Source organism: Melanostigma gelatinosum (genome assembly GCF_949748355.1).
Source record: "Melanostigma gelatinosum genome assembly, chromosome: 14".
NCBI classification, from domain to species: domain Eukaryota; kingdom Metazoa; phylum Chordata; class Actinopteri; order Perciformes; family Zoarcidae; genus Melanostigma; species Melanostigma gelatinosum.
The window spans coordinates 20,033,974-20,044,457 of NC_136647.1; the positions used below are offsets into that span (position 1 = coordinate 20,033,974).

A 10,484-nucleotide genomic window follows, 5' to 3' on the forward strand; every position below is an offset into this window, starting at 1 on the left:
CTGTTATTTTATCCTAAATTATTTGACTTTAACTATTTACAGGCTGCAATCGATCGAATTCAAATTTCAACAAATTAGTATCTATAATATATGGAATAAGCATTTCTGTTTGTACTGTCAGTATGTTTTTAGAATTACATCAAATTATACAATAATCCATCAGTATAGAAATACACATTTTTATGTTGACTGAACACTGGTGATTTAAATGACATTGTTCCTGGTTTGTTGTTAATAGAAGAGAGAACTGTAGCCCAGAATGAAAAGAAACCGACTGTAAGTTATGACACAAACCCAACCCACCAGGCTATTAGACATGACAGCAGGCTCGACAGGAGATAGGAGCTGAGATTAGGCAACAGCAGAACTATTGTCCTCCCCATAGCTGGAGCTGAGATGGATCACCAGGCAACCGGCAGGATAGGCCGCTCTGTACACACAACAGGGGCCTCAGGTTACCGGGACACGCATTTCACCCGTTATCTTCCTGGCTCTCCGCGAACACCAGCTATAAAAACGGGACAATTGCAAGCAAACGCTCAAGTTTCTCACGTTACGAAAAACCGAGCCCTTGAGGCGTCAGCGATGGCATGTTGGTTTTAGAGAGTGATGAGAAGGAGAAGTGGTCTAAGGAATGAGCCAACAGGCTGCAATTGCAGGTGGAACATCATCACCCCTCCTCACTCATCCATAATCTCAGAGCCTGTGATCCCCCTCGGGGGCAGTTCCCATGGTCTGTGCCAACCTGAGCGTGCTCTGTGGGGTCTGGAGCAGAGACATTATAATAATAATACTACAGGTCGGGCTGCAGATGCAGACATGCCAACCCTGCCTGACACACATGCAGGTGGAGAGACTGACAGACTGAAACAAGACGCTTCCTCCAACAAGCCTGCAGAGACATGAGGAGATGAAATCAAATAATAATGTTACTTGTATTGGAGTGTATTGAACCAGTGTAACTTTACATAATCATAAGATGAATGGAAATAGAACATGCACATGGTTTTGTGGCGAGGAGTGTAAGAGCTTTTTCATTCCGAGTGTTACCTTTTAAAAAGCCTTGATTCTATCAACAGGTTCGTTCTCGTTTGTTTACGAAGACCAATTTGGATTGAATTCGGTATCCTTTCATTCATCTTGAGAACGAAACAAAGTACTAATAGTGCAGTGAATAAGCTTTTGTACATGTTGTACACATGTATGCATATTTAGGCCATTTAATACAGAGCTCATACAGCTTTTTAAGAGTAAAATTCAGACACTTTTAAGGTTCCTCAAACCAGAACTTTCCAGACTCTTGAAGCCTTTATCGTCACATCTAGATTGTTACTCTAAATGCAGTTGCAAGAAATAAAGTTATACCCAAAACAATCAATGAATGTTGACACTTTGTGTATTTTACCAGCTGTTCATAGTAACTTTGAAGAGATGTTTTTATCATGATTAGTTAATGCTTGCTAATTTCCAGAGTAAGGGATCAACAGAGGACACATTGAGCTATGAATGAGTGAACACAAGAAAATAACTTTCATTCTTCTGTTTTGCTCATCACCATGATTATGATGTTATCGGCTGACACGGCCGAATACATTTGCAGACACATTTTTTAGGTTATTAATGTAAAAAAAAAGCGACGAGCACAAACAAAATAAAAGGTTTAAAATGTTTTAATGGATGATGCACTGATATGTAACAGGGTTAGAACACTGAAGGTCAACAGTGTTTTTTTAAATCAATGGCTCTGATGATCCACAGCATTGCTCCCTTAAATATGACTGACAGGCATACCAGCTGCAGCGCGCTATCGTGAAACGTCCCCATAAGGTCACAGGTTACCCCATCATCATGTTGATGCTGGTGCTTGTTGAGTAAAAAAAAGAATTGTGCTTGTTAAGTAAAAAAGTAACACAACAGAGTATTTATACTTCCTATTCACAGTGTACATATTTACATTAAAGCTTTTCTGACTGTTAGGAAATACCTACAGCGCTGAAAGGGCTTTTAAGTCCAACAAAACTCTTAAGTTTGATAAGAGCCCAACACGGAGGCACCAGTGGAGTATAAAAGAAGACTGTGAGGGCAGTTCTGTACCGGCCTGGCAGTGTCTTGGCTCTCGTTAGCAGGGTGCTGAGGCGCATTGTGTGCTGGTGGATTGTGGGCAGTCTTTGCGCTCCGTCAGCTTGAGAATGACCACTTTCCTCTGGAGCGGCTGGGCCTCCGGCCGTGCGGGCCGTTCGGCCGCCGGTTGCACCGACCTCTCGGTGACCAAGTCCTGGCAGTCCTGCGGCAGCAGCATCGTGATGATGTTCGAGTATCCGCCCTGCAGTGCCAGGTGTAGTGGGCTGAGCCCCTGCTCGTCCGACAGAGCGCCGCCACCTGGACAGTGGAGGAGCAGCTCTCTCAGGACTTCACAGTGACCGTTCTCCGCTGCCAGATGGCAGGGGGTGCGTAGGGCCTGGTCTGACCTGTAGGGGTCCGCGCCTTCTTCTATCAACATCTTGACTGTGGCCAGGTGGCCTCGCTGGGAGGCCAGGTGGAGAGGGGTGAGTCCATGGGCGTTCTGGCAGTGAATCTCCGCCTGATGTTTGATCAAGAGGCGAGAGGTGCTGGTGTGACCCGTCTCTGCCGCCACGTGTAGGGGTGTGTTTAGCCCAGCAGACGTCATGTGAACATCCGCCCCTAGCTCGATCAGGATCCTAGCCACTCGGTACTGCCCCCTCTGGGAAGCCAGATGCAGCGGCGTGCGGCCGTCTGTCGTCTGCCCGTCGACGTCGGCGCTGGCCTGCTTCACCAGCAGCTTGACGATGCCCAGGTGCCCCTGCCAGGCGGCTAAGTGGAGCGCCGTCCAGTCGTCCTTACCCTTGATGTGAACATCGGCACCGCGGCTCAGCAGTACCCGGATTACGTTCTCCTGGCCGTGCTGGCACGCGACGTGAGCCGGCGTGCGTCCCTGGCCATCGGTCTCGTTGATGGCCGCCCCCCGGTCCAGCAGCATGCGCGTGATGGCCTCGTCCCCGTTCTGGGCCGCCCAGTGCAAAGCCGTGTACTGGTCCTCGTCCTTGGCATTGACGTTGGTGCAGCGCCGCCCGAGCAGAAGTTCTGCCAGGGGCTTCAGGTGCTTCTCTGTGGCCAGGTGCAGGGGGGTGGAGCCACGGGCGTTCGCAAAGTTGGGGTTGGCATTGTTCAGAAGGAGGAACTTGACAGCCTCCTCGTTAGCCAAGGCGATGGCGTGGTGGAGCAGACTGCCTCCCCCGTCGAGGAGAAGGTCGACATCCTGAGGCTGGAGGATCTTCATCAGCTTGGCAGTGTCTTTGGTCCTGATGGCCTCGCACAGCTTCCGTCTCTGGACCTCGGCAGAATCTGGACGATAAGGAGGAAAAGTATGGGTTTGAGGCAAAAAAACCTCCTGATCGTATACTATTGTTAGGTTCCATGAATAACAGCTGGTCTCGCAGGTCTTTCATCAGATCTTACCACATGTGTTTTCTTTCTCAAAAGACAGCGTGATAGAGTCTTGGGAGGAGAAGGCTGAATCAGCAGAGGAGATGCCAGACAGCCTCTTGCAAGTGTTCTCTTTGCTGTGGCAGCTATCCTCCTTCACTCGATCAAAGCTCCTCGAGATCCCAGAATCCACCTGGCTCAACAGCTCCGACAGGCTGTAGTCTTTTTCCGGCAACATGGCGGACTTTGGACGCACCAGCTTGTTCTCTTTAACCTGTAGAGAAAAAAGCCAGATAATCATATTTGGACCAGCTGGTCTTTGACAGCCTAACTCGTTACACTTACACTTGGGTATGTAGCTGCCGCTCTTTTACGACGGCTGTTGCATGTTGACATTGTGATTATTTGTTGAACTTGGGTTTGACCCATTCAAAGTCACTTGAACACATGCGGAAGTTCAAAACAGCTTATCTTGTGTCCCATCACATCCCATACACAACAGCGAACGCCACGGAAATGACAAAGCAGTGCACACGCTCAACAATCCCATCAGTCAACATTCCTCGTCTGTGATGCAACTTCTGTTCCGGCTCAAACATTTCCATAACATATGATTTGAAGAGTCATAATCATGTGTCGAGCAATGTAGTGATAAGCCTCCTGGTGTCTCCGCGTATGGTTACACATTAATGGAAAACAGTCCGTTTAAAAGCTCTGAAGAAGAGTCAAGCAAAGCGGCAAAAGATAAAGTGGAGTGGAGGTTCACATCATCCGCCTTGTTCAAACATCGACCAAAAGAAGTTGACAAAAAGACACACTAGGTCCTCCAGAGAGGACGACATCATTGGGAGCAGTTCACATGGTGCTGTCGTACCTGGTCACTAGTGAGTGCGTTGGGCGACGTGGGCTCCGGCTCTGACGTCGATAAGGTCGGCGTCTTGGACTCCTCTTGAGGTTTAGAGCAGAGCTCCTCGGCTTCAGATGTGATTTCTGTAAGGACAACAACTCTAGGTCACGTTTCAGCACAAGCAGGGATGGATTAGGGAACACAGCAAGGGGAGGAAAGCTAAAAGTCGGAGGCTTTTTTTGGAGATGTAACAGTGTTTAGTTAAAGAAACAGGATGACTTGTGTTTCATAGTGACTAGTTAGTATGATAGAAAGGTGGCATAATTTACCCTGGAAGGTGGGTCTGGAATCAGGGTTTGTGGTCCAGCAGCACTGCATGAGGCTCAGGAACCCTGCACAGGCTGAGGGCCGACAGCGGGGCACAGCAGCCAGGTCTGGACGCACCCCCTTCACCACCCTGACCATGATCTGAAGGATATTATTCTCACCTAGGGGGAAAAACAATCGGATACTTGAGTTTCATCACAATACATCAGGTTTTATACTAAAACACAATATGTAGATGACATGAGATTCTGCAGTACATGACACGTTCATCTAAAGTGCTGGTGGGAGCCAGTGTCTGTATAGATATGCACAGCTTTATCGCCATCTTCCCGTGGGCTCAGATAAGACCGCGTGTGCTGCTCCCACGGAAGCGAAAAAGAAAAGCTCTCAAGGGTTCCCGGTCATGGCCTCCTTCTATCTGACGGTGGGATTAACCAAGACAATGGTTCAGAACATACAGGTATAGAGGCCGTAATTACAAGTGCTTCGCCTCCTATTGTGGCCATAATACCAGTCACAGGTGGAGGAGGAAGAAGGGATGGTAACTGGGCCATTTCTCACTTTTTAATGATGTCTGGGTAAACATAGGTGGTGCCAGTGCCAACTTGGAAACCCTCATCCACACACTGCTCTTATAAAAGGAGCCAAATTCCTTGGAATGAACTGCTACCTGATACGCCTGGGAGAAAATACACTCTACTTGTTAGCACCTCGTGCCTGCACTGGAATGCACACGTACAGTACAGCACCTGCACAGGCAAACACACACACACCTCGAAAGGTCGATGCTATGGGAAATGATGAAAGACTATTCCTGCCAGGAAAATATTAAAAATAGATGAAAAGTTTGCAGGGATAAGTCAGCTGTACGAGATAACAAGTCAAATGTTTGACTTACTAAGTAGAAAGTACAAGACACCGTCTCTTAACTCTGACTTGAGTGAGTTGGGGGTCATGGTTAAGAATATTTGTTTTCTTATTTTTCATATCAATATTTATATCATGATAGAGCAAATGTAGAATACATCAGATATTAAGTAGATAAATGGATGTTTTGACACAGAAAGACGGTCCAGGCTGAAGCATCTCAACAACTATTGAACGGATTGCCATGATATCGTGCTCAGACATTCATGTTCACCAGAAGATGATCCTTGACTCTGGTGGTCCTCTGACTTGATGTGATCAAGCTCTCGCATCACCATGAGGTTAATAATTCATCTAACCTACGAAACCAATGACATTCCCATCATCCTCATTTGTAGGCTACTTTGCGTTTTGTGCCAATTAGCGAATGTTAGCATGCTAACCCACTAAAGTTACACTGCTGCCATGGTGAACATTATACCTGCTAAGTATCACCGTGTTAGCGTTGTCATCGTGAGCATGCTAGTTTGCTGGTGTTACAAAAAAAGCTTTTTTTTGGCAGAGGGACGGAGTGTTTGAGACCATGGGGGAATACAGTTATATTCAGACAGACGGTATGAGAAAAATAATGTCTTTCTGAACATTAAAGTATGTAAACATGTTCTAGTACAAGTTCAAAATACACGTGTGGACCTGAAAATGAGCATGCCATGTCCCCTTTAAAGCACCACTGTAGTACAGCTCCACAGCAGCTAGCATTGTTGCAGACTCTTTGTCTTGTTCATTAAATGTTGATTAAAATCATGTATTTGTAAATACACAAAACAACAACATATGATAATATGAGCAAATCATTAAGAGTCACAAAATGATAATATTTATCGCCCAGACTTATCATAATTATCAACTCTTTTGATTCTCTTGGCAGGAATGGCTCAAACACAGTTTCCCATCAGCCTGAAATGAAGTATTCATTGGTTTCATGTATTAAAAGTGCAAGTCTCACCTTGGTAGGGTTTCTTCTGAGTGAGAATCCCCCAAATGACAATGGAGAAACTGGAACAGAGGCAAAATAAAAATTTGAGATGTTAATACACAGAAACAAATCAAACATATTGCTGCAGAGAAATTGGCACATTTTTCTATTTCAAGCTGAGCTCGCTTATTAATGAAATCGTCCCCAATGAACCAGATCTTTATTGTAGTGTGGTTATAAATATGTTTACCCCTTTTAACTGAAACATTGTTGACTTTTTTTAAAGAAATCCATCTTTATATGTTAAACATGTTATCACTCGTTTGCTACCAAATCAATCTCCCACAAAACCTACATTCACACAAAATGTTGCATGCAAAGAGCTGACAAATCAAACCTGTAGACGTCATGCTTGGTGTCCGACGCTCTGTCCTTCTCTATGATGCTCTCGGGTGGCAGATAGGCAATGGTGCCGCAGAAGCCGTCTCTGCTGATGTCATCAGCCCGTGACAGGCCGTTCCACCGGGCCAGGCCAAAATCTGATATCTGAGAGAGGGAGAGATCAGATAAGACCCTCAAACAGAGCTTTTTCTCATGGAGCACCGTGATATTGATGACTAACTTCGCCAGGCTGCTAAGCTCCCATTATGTGCACTCAGTGGCACGATGAGGGCAACACAGCCTTGTCCTAGCCTGCAGGAGAGAGGCCCTTCACCCTTCACGTTTGTGCTGAGGAGTTCACGCCCACACTCTTTCATGCACACACGTTCACAGGGGGGGAGCTTTAACAAGAGCTGAGTTAATCCTGTCGGGACAGGCCCGGGTGAGGTGTTTACATCTACGTATTAAACTCCGGAGAAGACGGTTCCCACCCATCGCTCTCAGCACACAGGGCTGTTTGGAGGGCTGAGAGAGACACCTGTCAGCCCAGAGCGTGTGACGGGCTGACATTTTTAAATGGATAGAAAGGAGCAGCAAACCACCTCGCGGCTGACATTCCCCCAAGAACCCCGTAAATCTAACTTTCAACCAGCTTCGAATGAAAATCATTTCACTTCATAGGAGGTGATAATTATTTTATGTGTCGTTGGCCCTTCGAAGGGCACTAATGACGCCACTTTGTGACAAACGCTCTACCTTGACGTGATAGTGAGCGTCCAGCAGGATGTTGGCCGGCTTCAGGTCCAGGTGGAGCAGCGGCGGGCTCATGCAGTGCAGGAAGTTCATTCCCACCGCGGTCTCGTGGATGATGCGGAAGCGCAGCTCCCAGGGCAGCGGCTCGGTGGCCAGCAGGGTCTCCAGGGAGCCGGTCTCCATGTACTCCATGACGAGGCCCTGGGGGTCGTCGCAGATCCCGTACACAGGCAGGATGTATCGGAACTTGGCGGCCTCCATCTTCTGGGCCTCCTCCAGCAGCTCTGTGCGCTCCCTGCGATTTAGAAGATAATGAGAATTTGTGCCACATTTTACTGTGCGACTCAGTGAGTCAGGCTCTTGTACCGGTGACGAAGCAATTTCAAGAAATGCAAACAAACCGCAGCTGACATGAGATGAACCGTTGTTTTTAAGCTTGTTTGGAACCAAACCTTCCACACCCATTGACACACGGGTAGTGATCTACCGTCTCTACCGTCTCATGAAACAGTCACCCAATGATTCTGCGGTCACCCTATGCTCGTTGAGCAGGAACATTTTGCATAACTTATGTCCTAACCCACATTCCAGCGCATTATATGTAACCATTACTGAGCTCACTGCAGACGTCTAGAGCTCATTCACCCCAGTTCAGACAGAGTATGTGGATTGAGCTCTTGACTGTCCGGAGGCCCTTCCCAGCCTGGAATGCACCAGGAGGCTTAAACAGAGCTGTTCTATGTTGCTCAACCTTTGCACAGCTCTCTCATTATCAGTCCAGCGGCCCCGCTGACATGCCTCAAACACAAGGTGTGCAGGTCATCCATGACCTCAGCGCACATATCTCCATTTCCCCTTGAAAATGCAAACACTTAATGAGGACAGATGAGAGAAAGATAAATCACCAACGGTTGCATTGGCAGGAATGTGCTTCACAGGCAGAATTCAGGGAGCTGGGCGGGGGAATTCTGTTGTTCTGCGATTAATGAAATGAAATGAAATTAGAAGCACAGAAGAGGCTCCTAAGAGTCTATTATGTGCAAAGTGTATCAGGTTACAAAAAAGCTGTAATTGTCCTTCAGCGCAAATGAAGGAGGCACAAGCCCCCAAAATCTGCCAGGCAGGAATACTCAAACAAAACACTGGAGAATGGGCAAGCACTTGTTTACTTAAATCCGTCATTTAATCCCAAGTGCTCCTCAGCAGCTCCTCAAAAACAAAACAATGTCCCCGCTTTAACCGAGAGGCCCGGTAAGACCGGTTCTACGGCTCCTTTTATTGTCTGTGCCACACAGCGGCCCGACAACAGGCGGACAAAGGTGGCTTTGAGTCCCTGCTGCTGGATGCTGTGCGCGGGTCAATGGAGGCTGCAGTCAAATGACTGTTTATGTATTTTGCAGATAATAGAGATGATAACATCTTGGTTCGGGTTCAGCGGACGCTTTAAGTGGCACTACAGGTTCTGAGAGGATTGAAGCACGGAGAGCTATTGTGAGGGGGTATTTGTCATTTGTCTGAAGACCACAGGTGAACCCAGCGTGTCTACACACAGCCCAGAAGAATGGAAACCCTCACACAAACACTTCCAATATATATATATATATATATATAAAACACAGTTTTCAATTTTGATCCATGAAACATGAGATCCATGCAGAGCAGAAATACAATGGTTATGCTAAATGTTAAAGAATTCAAGATGCAATCTAATCAAGCTGAACCTGAGGGGACAAAAGACCACTTTGCTTCCCTTAATGAAATGCACATTTATTTAAATCAGCCCCTCCCTGGGGTCCATAGATAACAACGTGTCTGTTGATTGGGGAAATCGTTGGTGAACCTTTCATGTTGGGGTATGGTTTGGATACGTAAACAGCTGTGGTTCTCACAGGGGATGAAGGAACTTGTCAGTGGTCCCTGCAACACAACTAAACAGTGGCTAGATATCCAGAAACACAGCCTTCTGTTTGCTGCTGTGTGCCCAGACTAGCACGAGGTGAGTCACACATCGCCTGGCTTTAAGGACTTCCAGGCAATGAATGACTTTTCACCAACTTACTTGTAGTCTAAGCTTCTGTCTGTCTGCCATTTGGTCATAAACTGGTCATCAAGTGACAAACTAACAGACAAGAGCTGGGGATAGACAGACTTTCAGATCTGGTACTCAGAGGGACCACATAAGTAAAAAAGAAGAAGTCCCTTCTACAGGAGCATTGTTTTATACGACTTCATATCATTTTACATGAACACAAATTCATTGTTTTAAAGATGATCATGATCCATGTGGCTCAACAGCTGGAACTTACTTGTCATCCATATGAAGGCAGGGAGGGCACTTGATAGCCAGCCATGTTTTCCACTGTACATGCCGGACTTTGTATACTTGTCCAAATCCACCTGAGCCTATTTTCTCCCAGCTGCCAAACTCAGGGGAGTTAAAGGTCCTCAACAGCCCCATATTCCCATGATGAGAACCCGGTACGTCCATATCCACGTTGAGAAACCCAGCAGCAGGGTGAACTCCTCTTTTATATCCGTCACCAAGGCACAATCTGGGCTTTTGAACAGACACACTGAACTGCCTGCTTGTGAGCTCTTCCTTGTTTTTCCCCTTGTCAAGCTCAGTGAGGCCCCTCCCTCTGTTCAGGTGAAGTAAGAGGGGCCGGGCCTGTGACACCACTTCCTGGTTTTGAAACACAGTGGAAAAGATGGAATGCTTCAGGAAACAAGACAAGCCACCAGGCACCAAGACAAGCCACCAGGCACCACGCTGCCACAGTGTCGTGAGACAGTCAGGTCTCCAGATGCCCTACAGTCACGAGCGCTCTCATGTTTCTGAAAGGGAGAATATAATCTCCACGCTGAGCCGGAGTCCATGAACCTAGGAAT

The 10,484-nt window shown here is 46.9% G+C and overlaps 1 protein-coding gene across 1 annotated transcript; it reads right to left on the reverse strand.

Annotated features, from left to right (window-relative positions):
• Window positions 1-1,654: 1,654 nt before the first annotated feature.
• ripk4 (receptor-interacting serine-threonine kinase 4) lies at window positions 1,655-10,119 on the reverse strand. The gene is made up of 8 exons (XM_079283215.1): window positions 9,902-10,119; window positions 7,599-7,890; window positions 6,859-7,007; window positions 6,492-6,541; window positions 4,621-4,779; window positions 4,319-4,434; window positions 3,478-3,718; window positions 1,655-3,363 (listed from the first exon to the last, which is right to left on the reverse strand). The coding sequence occupies exons 1-8, from the start codon at window positions 10,081-10,083 to the stop codon at window positions 2,120-2,122; spliced, it is 2,433 nt and encodes an 810-aa protein (XP_079139341.1). The 5' UTR covers window positions 10,084-10,119; the 3' UTR covers window positions 1,655-2,119.
• Between the last annotated feature and the right edge of the window lie 365 nt (window positions 10,120-10,484).